Source organism: Pyrus communis, chromosome 13 (assembly GCF_963583255.1).
Source record: "Pyrus communis chromosome 13, drPyrComm1.1, whole genome shotgun sequence".
In the NCBI taxonomy this organism is placed as follows: domain Eukaryota; kingdom Viridiplantae; phylum Streptophyta; class Magnoliopsida; order Rosales; family Rosaceae; genus Pyrus; species Pyrus communis.
Window position 1 is genome coordinate 13431533 of NC_084815.1, and position 25318 is coordinate 13456850.

The window sequence follows — 25318 nt, forward strand, 5'->3', positions numbered from 1 at the left end:
ATATGTTCAGATCCAACAACAGGGACGCAGTCGTTGCTGGTTTTGTGTTGTACAAGGAGCAAGGGAAAGGTGAAAAGGGATAGAAGGAATGTGCTTGGGAAGATGCTACAATTAGCAATGACAAGGAAGATTTCTTTTTCAACTTTTTTAGTTTTTTTAATTATTTATTTTTTAATTTTTTAAATTTAATTATTTAATATCCAAGTGGGCCACGTGGCGCTTAGTCATTGTCCATATGATATGCCACATCATCAGTTACGGCTGACTTAACAGCCAACTTAACGGATGTATGAGACTTTTCTAAAATTAAGAATTGAGGTGTGAAATCTCGTCCCCATATTTCACTGTTTAAAATTATGTATTCTGTTATCGTATATTGCTATGACACATTTATATTTACGGCGTATAATTTTTCGATAAGTAAAAAAGCAAAAATGCCCTTAATGGACTAAACGGGATTCTACGAGGTTGTATTTAATCCTATCATATTTTTTCACTTGTCTTGACATATTTGGATAGTGCTAGCTGATACGAACGCACAGGTGCAAACGTAATGTAATTTGGAGTTATACAAAGATTTTACGAACCTTTGAACATTGAAGGTATTTAGGTAATTTGACATTTGCAACACATGTTGCTTTTCGGGCCAATGGGAGTATGCCACGTGGGACCCAGTGAGGAGTCTATAATCTTTTGGAACTATTTCCCTCTCATTTTCTCTCCTGGGGCTTTTCTCTCCCACCTCACTTCGAGCTCTCTCTTATGCACGTGAACACCACACCACCTTCACCTTCACCTCCACCTCCCAAGTTTGTGTTGATTTGGTCAACCAAACCACTACCCACACTTCTCTATTGTCCCAAAGAACTTGATTATGACATTTATTCCCTGAAAATCCGTGCATAAACACAATTCCCAGAATACGTTTTGGAGTTGTGACTTTCCTGTCAATTTCAGGACATCTTTGGTCACATTTGTCATTCCAAATAGGTAGAAATGTATTCTCCTCCTTCCTAGGTTCATTTCCATATAAAGATCATTAAATTCGGTTAAGAAATGACAAAGTTATGGACGTTCAAAGTTTATCTAGTTTCCTGGAGAACTTCCCTAGTTTTCAACGACAAGTTGCCTTTCAAGCCATTTTCCAACCACCTTTGGTCACTATTTGGCTTCCAAACAGTATAAACATGTTCTACTATTCTCTAGCTTCGTTTTGGTATATATGGGTCAAATTTGGTTGAGAATTGAAAAAGATATGAACATTTAAAAAAATACCCAGTTTCTAGCCAACTCTGCTGAATCCAGGTTGACTGACCTGCTACCCATTCGACCAGACCCAATTGCATAACCCAAATTGGAATATTACATGAAATATTCTATTGGCCTTAGGGGGATATTTTGTCGAGTTGACCATTGACTTTTTCGAGATTCAGCTCGGGACCTCTTTTAAAGTTTTTCAATGTCCCGAATCTATCTTTGACATTTATTTAGTGAAATTCAAATGTTTTAACATAGTTTCGTAGTTGACTGACTTGCTGAGTGCTACTTGAAATTGTCATAGGCAAATATCTGTTGAGTGCCATTGCTTTTTTGAGATTCAGCTCGGGACCTCTCTTAAAGTTTTTCGATGTCCCAAATCTATCTTTGACATTTGTTTAGTGAAATTCAAATGTTTTAACATAGTTTCGTAGTTGACTGACTTGTTGAGTGCCACTTGAAATTGTCATAGGCAAATATATGACCGTTGGATCGTGATCAAATTTTAATATGTTGTTCTAGAAGCATAATGAGGACCTTTGGAAATGACGGATTGGAAATCCGATATACGGATCTTCCGAATCAAGTTACATAGGGTTGTGGACCCCATCGTTGACTGTTGACCTAGGGTTGACTTTTGGTCAATGCGTTCCGAATCCTTCTAAATTATCCTAAAGGATGTGTGCAACGTGAATTATGTGTTTTATCCATGGAATCCTGAAACAAGACTTGTGATTTGTTCTAGGCGACAAATATTTAGCCATCAATCTATTCTTATTAAATGTGATTTGACTTGTGTATTGAAAATAATTGTGAAATGTGAGGGCTAATAGTGGACCGTCAACCTATTGTCATGAGAATTTGTTGCTTCAATATTGTTTCATTTCTCGCTTTGTTTGTCCGTTCTAAATTGCTTGTGCTTTGTTTCAATCATCAAGCCTTTATCAATTGAGTAAATTGTGTGTTATTTGGTTTCTTTGAGCAATTGTCAGCTATGTTTCTTAGACTTCTGCTCGGTTCCGTTGAGTGGTCCGGAGCTGGGTTGGGGTTCCGTTGAATGGTCTAGTTCCCTGTTCCGTCTAGATTTCGTTGAGTGTTCCAGAATCGTATTCTGTTTTGGATTTTGTTGAGTTGTTCAAAATCCCTTGTAATTCACGATTCCATTGAGTGGTCCAGAATCGTATCCACTCAGATTTCGTTAAGTGGTCCAGAATCCTTTCTACTCTGCGATTTTGTTGAGTGGTTCGGAATCCCGCTTTGTATTTTGGTTCTGTTGAATGGTCTGACACCCGATGTTATTGGATTTTGTTAAGTGGTTCGAAATCGCATTCATTGACTTCATTGATTTGTGATACTTGAAATTGTAGGCTTCGGCCAAACTGTGTCTCTCTAACCTTGCATTTCGGTGTATTGTATAAGTTATGGGTTGTGAACATTAGTGGTTTATTTTAAAAAGGCTAATGGATAACTATGTGACTCCTTCGGGATTTAGGTGATTTGAATATGATTTTACGAATGATGTTTATAAATTGTGATCGATGGATTATTCTTAATATTATCACATACGTCGAATTATTGTCACTCACATGAGTTTTGCGGCTTATCTGGATGTTGTTTGCCTGGTGCACCATTCCCACAGTGTAAGGGGCGATTGTGCAGGTTTTAGTTGATACGAGGAGTTTCAGGGTAGCATTTAGAGGTCATAAAGCTTAAAGTGTTAGGTTACCCTTATACTTTAAGGGTGGGCAAACGGGTCCTGGACTTGTGGGTCAAGGCGAGTTAGGGGCGGGTCCGTATATTTTATACACGAAATGGGGTGAGGTGGGGCGGGGCGGGGCGGGTCCAAATATTTGAGGACACGGGTCCCAAGCCTATATCGTATCAACACTCCAACTTTTTATTAAGTAAATCTCCACCGTCCATGCCCATTTTCCACACATATCACAAATCACAATTCACACAAGTCTCTCTCAATTTCTCGATCTCTCTCGCCATAATTCACACACCATCCACCGTTCGTTGTCGTCATGAGTGGGAATTGCTTGTCGGTGGTTTGTCGTCAACTCCTTCCCTTAACGCCTCTCAACTCGACTGGAATTTATGTTTGCTTTTCTGCCTGGGTGGGAATTGCTTCTCTATGGGATTTTGTAGATGCAAAACTCTTTTTGGGTTTTATGCAAAATACTTTCTATGGGACATCTCCACGGTTGATTGGTCCAAAGTAACACTTTCTGGGTTTTTTTTGTGAATTGTTTTATGCGAAATGCTTTCTGGGTATATTCAAATTTTGATCAATACCATAGTACACAAATCAGTACTAAATTTATTGTACTACATTACATCTCCACCTAAATTAACCCCGAACCCCTCTCTCTAGATCTATTATTTTCTTTAATCATCATGATTGTTAGATTATTTTTTTAAGAGAGATCATGTTATGGATATGAAACCCATCTAATTTTGAAGCTCAGTCAGATCGTTTCTATTCTGAAAGAGAAAAAAAAAAAAAACCAAAATAGACCCATAGACCCGTAGGAACCGGCCCGTTTCAAACGGGCTGTGTTAGGTCCGGATCCTGTTTTCAAATTTCTATTACCCGATCCGCCCCGCCCCGTTTTATTTTTAAACCGGTCCAGTTCGATCCCTCTCATTTTGGGCCCGACCTGTGCCTAGCCCTACTATACTTTTCCTTGTACAGATGTTGTGAATATTGTTAATTTTAGTTCTACTTCTTGGTTGTATTTCCTGGCATCTCCCTAAAGTCTACCGTCGCGCGTTGATCTTGGACGTATGTCAAATTGAGGTGTGGCATGCAGGGTTGGCCTTGGCCTAGTGCCAGCAGGGCGACCGTCCACGGCCTCAAAAAATTGGGGCATCAAAATTATTAGGGTAGTGTATTCATATATGTTTCTGTAAGCGTCTAAATTAAAAAAAAAAATTGGTTAATTCATCAAGTAGGTCAGCTAGAGGTGTTGGTTCCGTTGTTCCTCAATAACATGAGGGCCCATGTTCAAACTAGGGATGGGCAACAGTTATGACGGGCGGGTAACTGCGGTTATTTACCCATAACCGTTTATGTTTATACCCGTATAGCCGTTTACCTATTAGGTAATTGCATAAATGGTTATACCCATATCCATAACCGTTTATAAACGGTTAACCATACCCATAACCGTGTACCCATTCAACCATAACCGTTTACCCATTTAATCATAACCATTTACCCATTTTTGAACTCGTTTATCTTTTTTTTTTTACCCATTTACCCCTTTTTTCATCCTTCTACATGTTTTTATTTTTTTTATTTTTTTTTAACAACTTGAAAATCACAAAAGAAAAATTTGTCATAATTTTCGTTTTCTGACAATTAAACACCGTTATAGGTATATTTGAGCATGCATTTCCCTATTTTAATCATTTAAGTCCTCATACAATTTCAATAATTGAAATAATAGTTTACGAACGATATTTTTTTGCTACACCCAAGCAAGTCTTTAATTATAATCTATATGATTACAAAGTAAAGCTTCAAAAAATAGAAAGTAGTTATTATCTTGAATACTAGATGATTCAAAGCTCCAAAATATTTCGATGGATAACCGCTATAACTAGACTTGGCAATTTATTACACGACCCGTTAACACGACACGTAAACGACACGAAAATAACGGGTTTCGGGTCAACACGATAACTAATCGGATCATTATCGGGTCACACGATAATAACCCGTTAATAACGGGTCCTTAACAGGTTTACACGAGAGTGACACGCGGGTAACCTGTTTCGACACGATAAGAAAAATGCTATTTTGATGATTTTAATTTTTTAAACTACTAAAAAAAACTTACTATAAAATGCAATAGATATAATGAATATGTATATATTGTTTATTAATTATTATTCTATATAAATTTTAAATTTTAAGTTTTATTTATTTATTTATTTTTATAGTATATTATAGGCAAAGATTGAGATTAAAAATCATAAAACACATTAAAAATAAAAATATCAAGTAATTTAAAAATACCAAAAACATAAAATTATAATAATTAATTTCCCGCCTAATATTTCAAGAGTTTCATCCATTTCCCACCTAATGTTTGGGAAATTTTGCAACCTATATCCATCCATTTCCCGCCTAATGTTTAACCCAAAGACAGCTTTTTTTTTTATATCTCTTATAACATTTAAACTTGAATAAAAATAAAATACGTAATAAAAAACATAAATGTAATTTTATTATTAAATATCATCACATACTAATTGAAACATAGTCTAATTAACACTTAAAATATATAAATAATTAATATATTTATTCCAAGTCATCAAAACGATAAGATTCACTAACACTTAAAGTTTATTTATACTTTCATTAAGTATAACATCAATGCGTATCCCATCAAAATGATGAAAGTATGAATAAACTCTTAAGTGTTAGTGAATTTATCGTTTTGACGGGATACGTATCCTACAAAACTAATTTCAACAATCCAACCGTCAAACTTGTTTATACATGCTTCGAGATCGCATACTCCAAAAATTGCAAAAAACAAACATTCAGAGATGAAGTAATGAGACAAAACTTTTCAACGATTATAAACTAAAAATCACGATTTAACGGTTATTTTAACTCCGATTTTGATGATTTTTTACAGCTACACTCCTTGACCTTATATGAATACAATGAATGAATTTGATCTTCAATTTAAAATATTTACACTAGTGGATACCACAAATCTTATGTTATACTTAATGAAAGTATAAATAAACTCTTAAGTGTTAGTTAATGTATCGTTTTGATGGGATACGCATCCTATTAAACTAATTTCAATGATCCAACCGTCAAACTTGTTTATACATGTTTCGAGATCACATACACCAAAAATTGCAAAAAACAAACATTCAGAGATCAAGTAACGAGACAAAACTTTTTGACGGTTATAAATGAAAAATCACGATTTAACAGTTATTTTAACTTTGATTTTGATGATTTTTTACAGCTACACTCCTTGACCTTATATAAATACAATGAATGAATTCGATCTTCAATTTAAAATATTTACACTAGTGGATACCACAAAATCTTATGTTATACTTGATGAAAGTGTAAATAAACTTTAAGTGTTAGTGAATTTATCGTTTTGATGGGATATGCAGCTTAGAAACTAATTTCAACGATCCAGCCGTCAAACTTGTTTATATATGCTTCGAGATCGCATACGCCAAAAATTGCAAAAAACAAACATTCAGAGATCAAGTAATAAGACAAAACTTTTCGACGGTTATAAACGAAAAATCACGATTTAACGGTTATTTTAACTCCGATTTTGATGATTTTTTACAGCTACACTCCTTGACCCTAAACAAATACAATGAATGAATTCAATATTCTATTTAAAATATTTACACTAGTAGATACCACAAAATCTTATGTTATACTTGATGAAAGTATAAATAAACTCTTAAGTGTTAGTGAATCTATTGTTTTGATGGGATACGCATCCTACGAAACTAATTTCAATGATCCAACCGTCAAACTTGTTTATATATGCTTCGAGATCGCATACGCCAAAAATTGCAAAAAAAAAAAAACCATTCAGAGATCAAGTAATGAGACAAAACTTTTCGACGGTTATAAATGAAAAATTACGATTTAACGGTTATTTTAACTCTGATTTTGATGATTTTTTACAGCTACACTCCTTGACCCTAAATGAATACAATGAATGAATTCGATCTTCAATTTAAAATATTTACACTAGTGGATACCACAAAATCTTATGTTATACTTGATGAAAGTATAAATAAACTCTAAGTGTTAGTGAATCTATCGTTTTGATGGGATACGCATCCTACGAAACTAATTTCAACGATCCAACTGTCAAACTTGTTTATATATGCTTCGAGATCGCATATACCAAAAATTGCAAACAAACAAATATTCAGAGATCAAGTAATAAGACAAAGTTTTTCGACGGTTATAAACGAAAAATTACGATTTAACGGTTATTTTAACTCCGATTTTGATGATTTTTTACAGCTACACTCATTGACTTTATATGAATACAATGAATGAATTCGATCTTCAATTTAAAATATTTACACTAGTGGATACCATAAAATCTTATGTTATACTTGATGAAAGTATAAATAAGTGTAGATTTTTAAAACTCTCCAAATCTCATGAACAATGTTATTTATTTGAGTGAAAAATTAATAATAATAAGTGTGAAAAATGTAATCACTCGTAATGAAAAGCTTTACAACTTTCATTAAGGGATCAACTCCGAAATTTAGTATGTATATACTAATTTAGTATTATGTTTTACATTTTTTTTGGGTCAAATTATGTTTTTCTTTTCATTTTTATTGATTTAAAATATAATTTTCTTAACGGGTAACAGGTCGGGTCATATTACCTGATAATATTAACGGGTTGATTTCGGGTCGGGTCATATTACCCGTTTACTTTAACAGGTATTACACGACACGACCCGTTAAGCTATCGGGTATGACACGAAAACGACACGAACACGAGAAATACGACACGAATGTCAGGTCTAGCTATAACCGCCACCTCCAAGCTTTGGAAGATTGGTTAGTACTCCCTTATAAGCATTTTCAAAAGTTGAAACATGATTCGTAAACACACAATAACCATTTCATTCTCTGTTCCTAATAGCATCAATGGCAATTGAAACATGATTAAAGAAAACCATAAACCAATTCATTTCATTAGTCCAAAAACACAATAATCATGTGCGCACCGATTATTTTGTAAATGGATACCCGTTATACTCGTTATAACCGCGGAAAATTCAAAGCTTCAAAATTTTACATATATTAAATTAAATGGGTAAATCGATGCCCGTTATAATCGCGGGTAATACCCATAACCGATGGATACCTCGTTATAACCATAGATAATACCCATAACCGTCCATTTAAATTTCACGGATAAACAGTTATACCCATAACCGTTTGTTCGTTTAAACGGTTACCCATAACCGTAATGTAAACTTTAAATGGGCGGGTAACTGTGATTACCCAAACCCATGGGTATTTTGACCATCCCTGGTTCAAACTGTTATCAGTACCTTTTTCTTTCTTTTTTTACTTATTTTTGTTTGATTGTGAATTTCTTTTATATACTTATATCAAAACTTGGTTAGCTCTACAAGAGGGTGCACTAGAGGCGCTGGTGCCGCCGTTTTTTGGTATTTATGAGGTCCCTGGTTCAAATCAATCTTACGCCATTTTCTTTCTATTTTTTACTAATTTTCGTTTGATTGTTAATTTCTTTTACCTTTGTTATAATTACTAAAATTTGGTTAATTCATTCAGAAGGCTAACTAGAGGCGCATATTTTTTATATCCATTCCAATTCAAATTTAACTTTCAACAAAATAATGTATGTATGTCTTTACCAATTTAATTTGGCAATCACAAAGATTATTCAGAAAATGAGCTCACTTTCACGCAGTTGCAAATATTTGAACTTTCACTTCTACCAAATCTACAAGGTTTTTGCTCAGAAAATTGCATTGTTAAAGTCTCGTGCTTAGACACTTGAGACGTCAAGTATTGCTTGATAGACTAGTATTTTTACCATATGACAATCTTCTTTTCTTTATGATCACTTTTACAATGTAACTTTGTTTTTCTATATATGACGAACTTATTATCCTACAAAGAAAAATACTTATTCAAATTATTGAAAATTCAAATACCTTAGAAAAAAATCACATGAAAAACATAATTTTTTTTTGTGTGTATTGTAGGTTTGTGGGCCCCATTTTTATTTTTTCCCAAGGCCTCCAAAATGTTTAGACCGGCCCTGATAGCATGAGGTATGACTCTACAATGAAAAAACTCATGTAACAAACGTTGAAAACTATGAAACTTCAGGAAAATAAATTTAAATTAACTCTTTATTTTAATTTTTTTTGGTTACATAATTTACTATAAGAAATTAATTTTGTAGAAATTATACCGCGTTACTATTAAGCTAGTCCATTCAGTGCGTCACTGTTAAGCTAAGCTAAGCTAAGCTAGTCCCCCGATTAAACCCGACACCTCTATAAACCTCGCGGAGTGGAACACATGCCTCCAACTTTCTCTCTCTCTCTCGACTCGACCGATCCATAAGATCTCTCTTTAATCTCACGAAATGGCTGAGACCGCCGCCCCCGCCTCTGTCACATCGACCGTAGAACCCGCGGCGCCATCAGGAAACAAGTCCTCTCTCGAGGCTCCGGCGGAGAAGCCTGAGAAGCGGGAGACAAAACGATGGGCCGACGAAGAGGACGACCCTCCGGAGGAGCCCGAGAAGAAAGACGACGCTCCGGCGCCGTCTACTTCGGACCCGGAGGTAAACCTTGCCGAATTGAAGATTACCGAGAACAAGTTCCTCGACGACCCCGAAGACTCCAATATCAGTGCCGTACGATCTCCCTTTCTCTCTCTCTGTATATATATATATTTGAAATCTTCAATTCTTAGTGTCAATTAGGGTTTTTGACGCAAAGTTAGTAGGGCTAAGATTATTTGTTGATTTTATTCATAATTGGGGATTGAATTTGACTTAGGTTATGGCCGGTGACACGCCGTACACGTCGGCGAGTAGTTTCGAGGATCTGAATCTGTCGCCGGATGTACTGAAGGGCTTGTATGTTGAGATGCAATTCAAAAAGCCGAGCAAAATCCAGGCAATCACTTTGCCAATGATTTTGACCCCGCCCTACAAAGATCTTATTGCTCAGGCGCATAATGGTTCGGGCAAAACCACTTGTTTCGTGCTTGGGATGCTCAGCCGTATCGATCCCAATATCAAAGCTCCTCAGGCGCTCTGCATTTGCCCCACCAGAGAGTTGGCCATTCAGGTCAAGTTTCGTTCTTTGCTTTGATTCTTGCTCCATTTTGTTTTCGTTTTTTGTTTTTTTTTTTTTTATTAATTTGAATGCAAAATATTGGGTAAATAATATGAAAGTTTACTTTGAAGATGTCGTTTTTTGTGTGCGTCCGTGTCCGTGTATGTAGAAATTTAATAAAACTAAGCTTTTGAGAGCATGAGATTTGATGTTGTTAATTGAATGCGGCAGAATCTCGAGGTTCTTCAGAAGATGGGGAAGTATACAGGGATAACTGCAGAGTGTGCTATCCCAACAGATAGGACAAGTTCTACGTCGGCGCAATCCAGGCCACCAGTATCGGCACAAATTGTGATTGGAACTCCTGGTACGATTAAGAGATTAATGTCGACGAAAAAAATCGGTGTGAGCCGTGTCAAGATTCTTGTTTTCGACGAGGCTGATCACATGCTTGCTGAGGTAATTGTGTGCTTGCATATATGAGGAATTTTAAAAGTTCTCACCTTGGATTCTTTGCTGTTGTTGTTGTTCATTGTATGGGATTAAATGTTGAAAGAATGTCAACATAATTATTTGATAAGAAACAAAATGAGCCTCAGGGATGATATAGACCAAAGGTCGTTTTTTGATTGGCTGATGTGATATGAACAGAGTGGGATTTTAAGAGTCAAAATTGGTTGAGCATGAGTCCTCTGAGCATCCCTCACTGTGTTTCTCTTCGAGCATTAAGTGCTGTTGTACAATCTAGGGCATTATGTTGTCTTGGGATATGCAAAGATTTATTCTTTTTTAGCATGCATTGTTGATCTTGTTTGCAAAATGTTTTTCTGCAGGATGGCTTTAAGGATGATTCTTTGAGGATAATGAATGACATAAAGAGATATAGCTCTCACTGCCAGGTACGTTGAATAATGTTTAAATTTGTATTGCACCAAGATTTAACGTATGTCATTGTTTCTGTATGTTTCCTTCCATGATTTCGTCCAGTAATGTTTTGGTTTTTTTTTATTTTTTTTTGAGGTTATGAAACAAGTTTTGGAACTAGTTCTCTTTTTATTCAACTACTTCAGGACTGTTAATGTTGTGGTTGGATCTCTTTAGTATTGATGATAAACCTTAGTGGTATTAGAAACAAAAGAATGGTTGTAGTGGATGAATTTACCACTGTTTGAATGTTTGGGTGATTAAATTATTGGTTATAATTATTTGTATGGAGTGGGATTGACTGCCTTCTTATGTAACATTTGCTTCAGGTGCTTTTGTTTTCTGCTACATTTAATGAAAAAGTCACGAACTTTGTTTCAAAAGTGATCAAAGGTGGTGGTAACCAACTCTTTGTAAAGAAAGAAGAGCTATCTTTGGAGGCTGTAAAGCAGTACAAGGTGTACTGTCCTGATGAATTGGCAAAGATTGACGTCATCAAAAGTAAAATATTTGAACTGGGAGAGAAATTGGGGCAGAGAATTATATTTGTACGGACAAAAAATAGTGCAAGAATGTTACATCAGCAACTTGTACAAGATGGTTATGCAGTTACTACTATTCAAGGTGCCCTCAATGCTGAAGATAGAGACAAAATAGTCAAGGAGTTCAAAGATGGTTTAACCCAAGTTCTTATATCAACTGACCTACTCGCTCGAGGATTTGATCAACAGCAGGTGCCCTCCCTCTATTCTTTTCCCCCCCTTTACATGCCTTACAAGAGTTACATGCTGACTTGATACCTTTTTTGTAGATTAATTGTGTTGTCAATTATGACCTTCCAATCAAATATAGAGAGGGCCCCAGGACACGTGATCCTCCAGAACCTGATTATGAGGTGTACTTGCATAGAATTGGAAGGGCGGGACGTTTTGGTCGCAAGGGTAAGTTCTCGTTCTGAAATCTTTCTTTTGGTGTGATTTTTCCCCATATATATTTTGGCTCTTTCCATGTACTAATATGGTTGTCAGTTTGGTTTATGTGCTACTTGGGCCAGATTTTTTTCAAGTACATTTTCCCTTGAAATCATGTATGCTGTACATCCGCACATTTAAGCAGATTCATAATAGCTATTTTATGGATCGGTTTGGTTTATGTGTTACTTGGGCCAGATTTGGCTGTGTAGAGTTACAATACCGGTACAGGTCATGTTCAGAAGCATTAGTTTCAATCCTATGCCTTACATTACTTTACTGGCTTTAGAAAGCTTTATGCAACACTTCTACAAAACACTAGTGGTCCCCAGAATTTCTTTAGAAGAGCTACCCCTATCCAGTCCATCCCGTTTGCTTCATCATGTTTCAATGAAGAGAAGGAAAAAAACATAGCTATTACCATATATTAATTGAGCTAGTATACAGATATTACAGTGCTATGTCGATTTGGAGCTGAAATGAAAAGGTTGTCTAAGGGTGTGTATAAGTTATTGTGCAGGGGCCGTGTTTAACTTGATTTGCGGTGATTGGGATGAATCGACCATGTCAAAGATTGAGCAGTATTTTAACTCTCCAGTAACAGAGGTAACAATCTTGCGCCTCATCATACTTTAGTTTTTGATTTGAAGATGCAAGCACCTCATCCTACTTTAACATTGAAAAGCTCATGGAAAACTGAGTCCTGGCTCTCGATATTTTGACAAAAAAGTTGAAACCTTTCTAGTCTGTTCTTTCTGTACAGAACTTTGACGTTGTGGTCTCAATACATTATTGGAGATAAACCATAAACTATATAAATGTGATAATTTTCGCATTATCTTATTGATTTTCTTGCCCCTTCATTTACAGGTTGAAAACACCGAAGAAGCTTTCGAAGGCGCTCTGAAAGCAGCTGGCTTACTGTAATGTAATGGGCATAAAGGAATTAGAAGCACCAGTTTTGGGAAAAGGAAAGAGGCGAAAGCGTTGTAGCGGAGAGCATATCTTACGAAGAATTTTGTTACTTATTTGATTTTCTTTCTGGACCTCCGGAGATGCTTGATGGGTTCGTTTTATAGTGTCTGTAAATTCACTATTATTTCATTACAAAATATTCTCTCATTCTTGTTAGTTTGTGCCATGTTTGTATGAAGTGATTGTGATAAATCATTTGGCGAGTTTGGTGCTTGACCCAATTTGTTTGATACGTTTCTAGTGGAGTTTCGTCGTCAATGAAACGCCGAAATTTTCGATTGATCTCTACATATCAAAATGAAGAAATAAAGAAACTCGATATCAATGAAAGCTCGTATGTTACAAAACCTTGTCGTCTAGGTTTGGCATTGGAAACCTTAATATTGCCGCAATGCCAGTCCCAGCCAGCACCATACTAGACACAGGCTTTGCAAAAAACATGAATGCCTACCCTCCCGCCTCTTTCACCGACTTCACCAGCCCTCCATGCTTATGCCTTGTCGCAACCTCCTTGCTCTCAAACACCTCATCTGTGATCAACAGTGTCTCAATGGCCATCAACTCGTGCGTGATTCCACGTTTGGCACCGTAACACACTCTGTCCGAGTTACTCGTTACCATGTCCGAAAAATCCTTACAAGCGCTGATCTCCATCACCATCTTGGTGTCCCGGATCAAGTTCTTCACCACATTCTCATGCAAAACCTCACAGAAATGTTGCCATTGCCCATATTATCAACTCGAAGTGTTGCCACAACCCCTGTATTTTGTCATGTCGCATATTCTTAGCCATTTTCAACTATGGTCCTATTCTTCCTCTCTGCATCACCATTTGTTGAGGAGAATAAGCCACAGTGTTGTCTTTCAAGTCCCAAATCCTCAAAAAAGTTTTGAAACTCCAATAAAGTGTACTCTTCACCTCTGTCACTTCTCTACTAAATGCCTCTCTATGCTGCTTTCCTGCTACACATCCTTCACAAACTACATTTGATTTTCTTAGTTCAGTTAAGCTATGCACCATTTCCTCATCTGCTAGAATCTGCAAACTTTGGAAATTCAAATGATCAAACATCTTGTGCCATTCCCAAACATCTTATTCAATTGTAACCTTCAATGCTGTTGGACTCATAGCCTTTATAATGAGAGGAAAACATCTATTTCCACTCATTTTCACAGTAGTCACATGATACTCAAGTTCTATGTCTTCAGATATTGCAACCCTGTCATCTCCAAAAAGCAGAAAATAACCATGTTGAGTCATTTGTCAACACTCAACAAGTTCTCATCTAATCTTGGAACTAGCATCACATCTTTGATGTGCCTAGTACCATTCTTAGTCTCAATTACCAATGTCCCTTTCGCAATAGCTTGCACAATATGTCTATTTTCCATTTTCCATTTTAATCCTTGTAGTCACACTTCTGTCCACATTTATTAGCAATAATTCATGTGAGGTCATATGGTTACTACAACCACTATCAATGAACCAAACATGTTCATCCTTAGCAATTGATGCAAAATTGCAAGAAAAAAAATATATAGCAGTTTCTCTTCCAACTTCCTTGGCATAGGGTACTTGTTACATTGCTTCGCTCTTGTAGTCCTTAGCATTGTGACCAAATTGGTCACATCCATGACATTTTGTCTTTCCTTTGAACCAATATTCACCAAAATGCAAGTTGCCAAATGTCCTACAACTCTCCTTAAAGCCATTAACTTTCACAACTGCATTAGTCTTCTCATTTGGTCTACAAATGCTTTTTTCTCCTTATTTCTTCCAAGGTTTCTTCATTTATGACCACTAGTCTGTAATCTATTCTTCCCTTGCACACCGAGACTACTAAGACCATATCCAACCGAATGGTCCAGAGGGCTAGAGGGCTAAAAATAACCTGAAAATCGTCTCCAACTGAAGGCTAGGCCAAAGGGCTCGTAGGCCCCACTGGACAAAAAAGGGCCAAAGGGCCAATCGGCCGGCCCAAAGTAGCCAACCAGCTGGCCCCGGGCTGGGCTCCCATTCAAAACTCAACAGAGAGCTGACGTCAGTTACCATTGGTTTTTGATTTTTGTTTTTTTTTTTTTTTGGGCCAAATTTTTTTAAAAAAATTTCTAAAAAATTCTCATTTTTTCCTATAAATACCTAAGCCATTCCTACATCACTCCTCACAAGTTTTTCACCATTTTCTACACCATTTCAATTCTCATATTTTCTTACCTCTTCCAATAATATTTCCTTCAATTTTTTCAATAATTTTCAAATGGCTTGATCTGCAATAAAAGGTAGGGCTTGGATCCGAAAAGAAGATGAAGCTCTTTGTAGGGCTTATAGATGGGTTTCGGAAGATAGTGTGAGTGGGAGTTGTCAAACAAGTGAAGGAGTTTGAATTCGTGTGTCAAAAAAATACTTAGAGTTTTACGAAGGCTGGTACCGAATACCCGAAACAACAAGAGTTGTTCAAGATTGAAGAAACATCTTCAACCAAGTTTGAATAAATGGCATCAATCACTGATAGTAGCCACAAGTAGACATGAACCCAATTACTACGATGAAGTAAGTGTTTTCACAATTTATTTTAAATATTTAATTATATTACATTTAATTTCATAAATTAATTTCCTTTAATTTTTGTAATTATATTACATTTAATTTCATAAATTAATTTCCTTTACTTTTTTTAATTATATTTTTTAGGTATGCCAAGCGGATGAATTGTATATGGAGGGCAGCTCGAAACCCTTTCAGTTTCACGGTTGTTGGGAAATTTGTAAAGGGTGGGTGTTATTTGAAGATCCACCTCAACATAGAGTAGGTCCTACGCCGGTGTTCGTTACTGCATCCTCAGCTGTAGATATGGATGAAGATGGATCTCATACCATTCAACAAACAAGGATAGAAAATCCGTCTTCGGGTGAAGGTTCCATACCTAGGGCTATGGGATGAAACAAGGCTTGAAGGTTGAAGGAAAATGGCAAGGCAAATGATGATTATGCTGCTCAACAGGAAGTGGCGACCTCATTGCGATTAATGGCGAAGCAAAATGCTTTTGCCGCGAAAGAAAGGAACCGTAGGCATGAAGAACTGGCCAAACAAATACAAGAAGAGATGGATGATAAGAATATGGAAGGAAACACTTCGAATTACACTCCAATGAGTAAGGCCTATTTTGATCGTTAAAAAAAAGAAATTATGACCCGACGGCAGTTGTTTACCTCTGACTATACTCCTATAATGGCGGATGATGAAGATAATGTTGATTATGGATATTAAATTTAAGTTGTTGTGGTTTTTAAATTTAACTTGTAGTTTTTAAATATAAGTTGTAGTTTTTAAATTTCAGTTGTTGTTGTTTTTAAATTTAAATAATAAATTATATTTGGCCCTATGACCCTTTGGCCCTCGGTTAGAGACGGTTTTTTGTGACAGGGCTAAAATGAGCCCTATGACCTTTTGGCCCTCCGTTGGAGATGGTAAGAAATATGGTCCTGCACTGTTCATTAAAATATTAATTTCTTGGAGGACCAGATGGCTAAAACGAGTCCTCTGGCCAACCTTCAGTTGGAGATGACCTAAAGACTCTCTCAGTCACCTCACTTATCTTTAGAGTGCCTAATTAATCTTAGCTCAGATCCCTTCCGTGTGTCTACAATCTCAATGGGATTAATTCCACTAACCTTCTTAGTCCCTTCTAGTACAGACGCAATGTTATCATATTGTGGAGTAAGACTAATCAATACCTTCTCTACAATTCTCTTGTGAGATAGATCTTCACAATACATTTTCAATTGATTAATCAATCCAAACAACATAGTTACATAATTAGACAATTCTTCACCATTTCTCATTCTAGCATATTCAAAATCACGACGGATATCTTGAAGTTTCACAGTCATGACCTGTGAGTCACCCTTGTACTCCTGCTTCAATACATCCTATGCTTCCTTTGCTGTTTCTTGATTGGCGACCTTAGAAAAAATATCATCGGACACATCACCTTGAAACAATCCCAGTGCTCTTGCATCTCTTGCAATGAGATCATGGATTACGATTTGCTTGTTCTCTGAGGCTTCTTCATCAATATCCTCTGGAAGGTTGACTACTACAAATTTTTCACAGATTGTAGGATTTGAAAAATGTCTTCATCCTAATGCATCAGAAGTCATAGTTGACTTTAGTGAAGATCAGAGCTCAAAGCTCAGCTCCAGATCCAACCATTTCTTATTGTGATTCAATTGAGTTCTTCGTTGAAAACCCAAAAACCAAAATCCTAGATCCACGCCCCTTGATTCAAATCGAACCAAGCTCTAAGGCCATGTTAGTGATTCGAGTCCGTATATTTCAAATTTGAGTGGTTGCTAGCTACTAGAAATCAAAGAGAATTTGATCTGCAAGTTGCAGAGTGTAGGTTGGAGATGAAAGGAAAAAACAAAATACAAAACGTTTATTTGAATATGCGTTGAATTCTATTGCATTCAGTTACAACATCAACCGAAGACTGCGTGAGAAAATATAGCCGTTGCTGTCTCACATCTCAGACAAGTGAGTTGCACATGGACAACTCAAACACATCAGCTGCTCAATTACAAATGTTTGTCCTAGTCATCTATTACAACTAAGAACAATTGCAAAGTATGAACAACATGAACTAAGAAATCTAGAACACCAAAGTTCTTCAGCCTTCAATTTTTCATTCCATCTGCAACAATGCTTACATTTCAACAATTTCCAACTCCTTATTCCTCTCGATCTACAGGTATGAAACAACCCCGTCTGGACGTAGTAGTTGACGGTGGCGTTTGCCCTGGACCCTCACCATAGAGGAGTCTTTCTGGTAATCAATGGCGGTGATCGAGATTCCGGGGGTTAACCAGAAGCTCTTGTTCTTGGGTGACCTGTGTTTATTTTTTCGGGTCGTGGTTGTGGTGATGACGTCGCCATGGGCGATAAGGTTGTAGACGACCGGGATCTTGACCGTTCCATGACGACGTTGTTATCGTTCAAAAGCTTAATGATTGATAAATCGTTAACTAAAGGGTTATTTAGAGATAGGCCCTTGAAGCTTCTATTTTTCAAACAAAAACCCACCTAATTTTAAACATTCAAATAAATCACAAATTAGTGGAGATTAATCTTGGAGCTTCATCTTCTAAATTCATGATTTGGTACCACTCAGGTGGTTTTTCCATTTTCTTCGAGCTTAATCTTCTCAAATTAATGGAGATTCGGGTCGGGGTCTGAATTTGATTAGGATTTTACCATAATTAACTTACGAATTTATTAGGAGTAGGTTACGTTAGTTACTTGCGGTTTAAGTAACTTTCAATTGCTAAGTTCCAGTTTATGTTGGAATTTTCTCCTATTGCTATTTGGATTCAGTGGCCCTACATGTTTGATCCCTTTCCTTTCAAAACTTAGACGAAAAACTTTGTAATTTACAAATGTTACACTCTTGATATTTTCGTAGGTAAACAATCAAGTTAACTACTATTTTTGTACCATGTATTTGTTATACCTATATCTTTATCTTTCAAACACGTACATATTGATGTTATGTGGGCTAGTTTTTCTTACTACATCTGTTAATCTATTTACTATTGATTTCACCCACTTAGTGCTATGTCAAAAAAACAAGAGTTAACTTAACGGTTAGACTAATAAATAAACCAATAGCATAAGGATTTGTAAATTTAAACTTTATGTTTGACAAATATATAACTAGGGCAGTGCAAGGTGTGACTGGAGTGAAAAAATTACAAAAATGCTACCATTCGCCAACCAATTGTGTTGAAGCAAATGTATGAATAAAAAAACTGTATGTAAATTATTCACAAATCATATTCAGATTATTTATCAATTTATTTTATAATTAAGCAGGTTTGTCTTGAATAATTATAAAGATGGTTCAAAATGTTGGGTGCTGACCTTGATTAATTAATAATTCATTTATAAATTAAAAAAACTAGAACATAGGCATAATTTGACATTCTACATTTCCAAATGGAATGCACGTCCTAAGTAGTGCTCTTCCACCCTAGCCAGCTACTTCCCAAACAAAAGACACATTTGTTGCCCTATATATATATACATTTGCTTCCTCCTTAATCTAGAGAGAGAGAGAGAGAGAGAGAGAGAGAGCGAGAGAGAGAGAGCAGAAAGATGAGAGCCATGGTGGTGCTGTTATTTGCAGTGGTATTGATTACCATGGGTTGCACCAGCAGCCACTCAGTTGAAGTTTTTAATTATGAAGAACCGAAAACCAAAACCATACATGTAGGTGGGAAAGTACTATGCCAAGATTGCACCCAAGGTTGGAACGAATGGGTTCACGGCGCCAGGCCCATCAAAGGTATATATTTCTTCGAATAATCCTTCGCTCCTTTTAAGGACAGAAGTCTTTGTTTTCTCTTAATGTGCCATTATTTCACTGTACATATTTGAAACATTTCTTTTTGTCATTATCATGTAGAAATGTTATTTTTAAAACACTTCAGTCGATCTGAAGACCATTTAGTTATCCATTTGAATAAAAGAAATGGATGTTTCATCACTTGTCACCCTGATCGTCATTTTGTTCAACACACACGTGCACACACACACAAACGCACACACTTACCATTTAGTTATCCATTTGAATAAAAGAAATAGATGTTTCATCACTTGTCATCACGATTGTCATTTTGTTCAACACACACACACACATACATATGGATAGTTAAACGGTTTCCAAATTGAATAATTATTCTAAAAAGAATGAACCTATGACCGTTTAAAGAATGAACAATTCCTATTATGAACACTTTGAATGGTTAAATGATGTCACGTTAGTAGGAAGGAAGAACTCCTTCCTGAAAAGGAGGGCCTTCCTCGAACATTAGAGAAGTGAATATTGTCCTTATCTTGGTTGTAAATGAGTTGTACTAGTCACAGTTGACCATACCGGGTCATAGACTTGTAAATTGGGCCAGGCCGGACCAATCCTTACTCGACTATAGGCCCTAGCAATTAAATGGGTCGGGCTGGGCTGACCCTATGCCATTTTCACAAGCCTATGATTTGTATTGTGAAATCTATAAGTAATAACCGTTAAGCTAATTCCATTCATGGGCATGGATAATGAAGAGTGCGAATTTAAGTAATAGTATTGTTGCAGGTGGGAAGGTGTCTGTGACATGCATGGATGAGAGAAGCAGGGTTGTCTTCTATGCAAGCGATCTAACAGACGAAAAGGGCCAATTCGACCTGATCATGAACAAGTACACGACCAACGGCAAAGAAGTGAAAGCTAATCGATGCTCAGTGAGGCTGGTGTCTTGCCCAGATGCCACGTGTAACGTTCCAACTAATTTCGGCAGAGGCCGGTTCGGGGTGAAGCTGAACCGGCCGAGTTTGGTGTATAGAGATTTGGTGAAGTACACTCTCGATCCATTCTATTACACCAGTCCTATGTGTGAGAAACCTGACACTACTCGTTATGATGATCGTGACAATGGACGTAACTACTAATTATTATAACAAATACGTTTCTTTAGTACTTTTGTTTTGTTTTTTACGTAACTTTCCCCTTAAATTTGTTTCGACAATTGTAATTGGATGAAATCAAATGTTTCTTAAGTGGAAAATGATTTTCGCACATTAATTTTACTTTCTGTACATTTGTGATTTTTTTTTTTTTTTTCACTTTGATTCTTTGTTAAGTTGTAAAATCCAAAGACAATAAATAAAAAGGAGAAAATAGAGTGCAATAATCAATTTCCTTCTCGAGTACTTGATCAACTAGATAACTGATTGAGCCTAACCTAGTTGACTCAAATTCATTTTAAGTTGGATTGGGTTTGAACCTTGATAAAATCCATACTTAATTGTAAAAGATGGGTTAGAATTGGATTGACCTACCAATGTGCCCAATTCGTCTAAGTTGCATAAAAACATACATAAAACGGGTTCACCATTATTTGACGTCCCGGTTTGGCATGTAGTTTTTCTCCAAATGACAGTGCGTCAATCATTTACACACCATAATTGCGATGAAACCGTTTTACATAAGTTGTTCTCATGCATACATCGATAAACCCACACCAACTATCTCATATGTGGGCCCACACAAACCCTACTCCAGTCTTAACTCTAATCCTTGTATGTTACAGACTGAGACTATAGACTTCCCGCCAAAACTAATTTTAAATTCATATTTCCGTTTCAAGATCACTCCCTAAACAACCGATTAAGTTGATGGCCGTGTTTATACCAAAACCTCATGCAACATCAAACTACTGCAAACTACTCGATCATCCCTCTTAAAAAATGGCTGCAAACCGCAGCAGCAACACAACATGTTGAAGCATAAGCTTTACTGCTGTTGGAATTGAAGGATGGAAGCTTGAAGATCATAGCTGATGCAATAGTTTTATAGCTTTTGTTCTTAAGTTTGGAATTTGTAATTAATTGTAATGGATGGTCACGATTATATCTAGAGGGTGTACAATGTGTCACCTGTCCAAATTGATGTAAGTGTTTAAGTTGCTCACATGCAGCTCACATGACCTATATTAGCTGAGGTGTGAGCTAACAACTATATTTGCTCACACCACTGGCATGTTTGGCACAACCTAATCAAGGAATCCAGCGTAGATTTTCTCCTTGATGTTTCACACTTCGCTTCTTCTGCCTTTTTAACTTTGCTCTTTGAAATGTGTTCATCACATTCTCTGGGATTTCCGGAGTACGAAACCAACTAGAATTACAGTAAATCAACCTTTAAAACACTAACATGGCCTTAGAGCTTGTTTCAAATTGAATCAAGGGGCGTGATCTGTGAAGTGTGTAGACATCGAAATTTCAGTAAAACAAATGTTCACCAATGCATTAAAGTTTTGACGTGTCAAGGCATACATGGCATACGCCACGTGTTGTACAAATTGTACACATGGCGTGTGACTCAACAAAATAGGAAGAAATACCCTTGAAGGATTAAACAAGTTTTTCTTCTCATTTTGGGCAATGACAAGGCAAGTACATTTCAATCCATTGAGGATCAAAACAAGTTTTTCTTCTCATGTTGGGCAATGACAAGGCAAACACACTTCAATCCATTACGGATCAAAGCAAGTTTTTCTCATTTGGGCAATGACAAAGCATACACACTTCAAGTTTAAAATGGTGTTAAGTGGGAAATTAGGCCATAAGTTAGACCACTTCAAGTTTAAAATGGTATTAAGTGGGAAATTAGGCCATAAGTTACACCACTTCAAGTTTAAAATGGTATTAAGTGGGAAATTAGGCCATAAGTTACACCACTTCAATTTCAATATTGCATTAAGTGGGAAAATTAGGCAATGGTGCTTGGAAAGGAAAAAAATATTTTGTGGTGGTGATTCATTCTCAAAGCCTATAAATAGGCTTCTCCATCAAGGTATCAAGCATCAAGGAATTCACAAATACATTTCTCTACTCCAAAATTAGAAGAGAATTCCCCAAATCCTTGAAGCTTTGAAACTCCAAAGCTTCCAACCATCCAAATTCCCAAGAATTCCGAAGGATCAAGAAAGCTTTCTTCGTTCTTCGTTAAATCCTCTTTCAAGATCAAGCCCCGACGGCCCTTGAAGAAAGTGTTCATCCGTTCATCCTAAGCATAAGCCCCCAACGGCCCTTTGGATCAACAACCTCAACAAATCCACACATCCAATCGTTCTTCAAGATTAAGCCCAAAAGCCCTTGAAGATCCGCTCATCCATCAACCTTCAAGATCAAGCCCAAAAGCCCTTGAAGAAATCCACACAACCATTATTCAAGATCAAGCCCCGACGGCCCTTGAAGAAAGTGTTCATCGTTCATCTTAAGATCAAGCCCCAACGGCCCCTTGGATCAACAACACAAACAAATCCACACATCCAATCGTTCTTCAAGACTAAGCCCAAAAACCCCTTGAAGATCTGCTCATCCATCAACCTTCAAGATCAAGCCCAAAAGCCCTTGAAGAAATCCACACAACCATTATTCAAGATCAAGCCCCGACGGCCCTTGAAGAAAGTGTTCATCGTTCATCTTAAGATCAAGCCCCAACGGCCCCTTGGATCAACAACACAAACAAATCCACACATCCAATCGTTCTTCAAGACTAAGCCCAAAAACCCCTTGAAGATCTGCTCATCCATCAACCTTCAAGATCAAGCCCAAAATCCCCTTGAAGAAATCCATACACCCATTCTTCAAGATCAAGCCCAACGCCCCCTTGAAGATCCGTTCATCAACTGTTCATCCTTAGATCAAGCCCCGACGGCCCTTTGGATCAACAACTCGTCCACAAACCTACACCCTACGAAGATAGAATCAGAGGACCAAATTTGAGAAAGATCGTAACCCCAAAATCATAAACACAAAAATATTATTTTGTACACGTTATTCTGGTTTCTTGTTTCAAGGAATCTTTCGTGTTCACAAATTTGGCACGCCCAGTGGGACAATCTCTACCTCTCATCTCTGTCTCCGTTCAAGATATTCAAGCACAGTCCATGGCTTCAAACAAAGAACAAGTCATGACTATCGGCACTACCTCCATTGAAAAACAGCTGGTTCAGATGAAGGAAACAGTTGCAAGGCTGATAAAGACTGCAGAGGAGAAAAACTTGCAAACCGCCGGACTCATCAACCGTCTGGAGGCACAACATGGCGTCAAAGTGAAACCAAGCTCTCTTCCAACTAAGAAGACCGAAGAAGGCTTTGACCCAAATGCCTACCAACTCATGTCAAAGGCTAGGCATGACTTTGCTTCCTCTTCAAATCTTGGAAAGAAGGTTTCAAACACCGTCAACGACAAAGATCGTGACCTCACCAAAACTCAAAAGAAGTTGAAGGAGCATGGTTACGGAGTTGACAACAACCAAAGCACACCTCCAAAATCAATGGCATCAAGCAAGGGACAAGCCGTTCTTGCAACCACCAAGGGAAGAAGCATAAGCACTTCCGCCACAAATGGAGCATCCATTGGTGCCACAACCACTCCTCAACATGCTGCTGCAAAGTTGATACCGCCAAGCAAGCAAGAGCAGCACCAAAGGCGCGAGTCGATCATCAACCTAACCATGCTGGCGGCACCAAAACATGCTATTGAGGCGCACAAGATGACACCCGAAAACGGCCAATGGGGTTCTTCATCAGCACTATGGATGTCTGAAGGAAAGTCGTGTCTATTGGTTGCACAAGTCATGACCATCGGTGTCACCTCTGTTGAAGAACAACTGGTTCAAATGAGCGAAGCAATTGCAAAGCTTACACAGACTGTGGAAGAAAAGGATTTGCAGATCGCCGCACTCATCAACCAACTAGATGCGCAGCTCGACATGAAAGTCGACCCAAATGTTGGTCCATTAAAGAAAGAAGTCGACGAAGAAGAGGAGCCTCCAGTGGAGAAAGTCGAAGAGAAGCTGAAGCTAGACCAAGCAACGGCGTTCATGGAATCTCTCTCTATCCAGCAGCTACAGGAGATGATCGCAAGCACTGTCAAGACACAGTACGAAGGAACCTCGCATGACTCCGTACTGTACTCAAAGCCTTACTCCAAGAAGATTGATGCTTTGAAGATGCCAAAGGGTTATCAGCCCCCAAAATTCATGCAGTTCGATGGAAAAGGCAACCCGAAGCAACATGTCGCCCATTTCATTGAAACTTGCAACAATGCTGGGACAGAGGGAGACTACCTTGTCAAACAGTTCGTACGTTCGCTGAAAAGTAACGCTTTTGACTGGTACACCGACCTCGAACCCGAGTCTATCAACAGTTGGGACCAGCTAGAAAGGGAATTCCTCAACCGTTTCTACAGCACTCGTCGTACTGTAAGCATGCTAGAGCTGACCATTACGAAACAGTGGAGAGATGAACCTGTCATCAACTACATAAATAGATGGCGCTCCTTAAGTCTGGATTGTAAAGATCGGCTTTCTGAAACCTCTGCCATTGAGATGTGTGTTCAAGGCATGCAGTGGGGACTACACTACATCCTTCAAGGCATCAAACCACGAACATTTGAGGAGTTAGCCACCCGCGCCCATGATATGGAGTTAAGCATCACCAGTCATGGGAAGAAAGAACAGATCGCCGACTACAAGAATGACAAAGTTTTGGGGCCAAAGGTGGATAAGGCTGCGTGGAAGCCCACCAAGGAAGCAATGACGGTCAACACAACTCCAGTCAAAACCTATACACGAGGCAAGGCGATTCAAACCGAAGCTTTTCGTGATCAAGAGATACGTAGACACACTTTGAAAGAGCTTGAGGAGAAGACTTATCCATTCCCCGACTCTGACGTGGTTGCCATGTTGAAAGACTTG

General features: G+C 37.5%; 2 protein-coding genes across 2 annotated transcripts; both read left to right on the forward strand.

Moving 5' to 3' along the window:
• Window positions 1–9336: 9336 nt before the first annotated feature.
• LOC137712776 (DEAD-box ATP-dependent RNA helicase 38-like) lies at window positions 9337–13213 on the forward strand. Its single transcript, XM_068451936.1, has 8 exons — window positions 9337–9700; window positions 9846–10139; window positions 10359–10586; window positions 10961–11026; window positions 11381–11785; window positions 11863–11992; window positions 12543–12628; window positions 12893–13213. The coding sequence occupies exons 1-8, from the start codon at window positions 9428–9430 to the stop codon at window positions 12947–12949; spliced, it is 1539 nt and encodes a 512-aa protein (XP_068308037.1). The 5' UTR covers window positions 9337–9427; the 3' UTR covers window positions 12950–13213.
• A 5947-nt stretch (window positions 13214–19160) lies between these two features.
• On the forward strand, window positions 19161–20498 carry LOC137712210 (proline-rich protein 1-like). Its single transcript, XM_068451327.1, has 2 exons — window positions 19161–19341; window positions 20146–20498. Exons 1-2 carry the CDS (start codon window positions 19161–19163, stop codon window positions 20496–20498), a joined length of 534 nt encoding a protein of 177 aa, XP_068307428.1.
• The last annotated feature ends 4820 nt before the right edge of the window (window positions 20499–25318 follow it).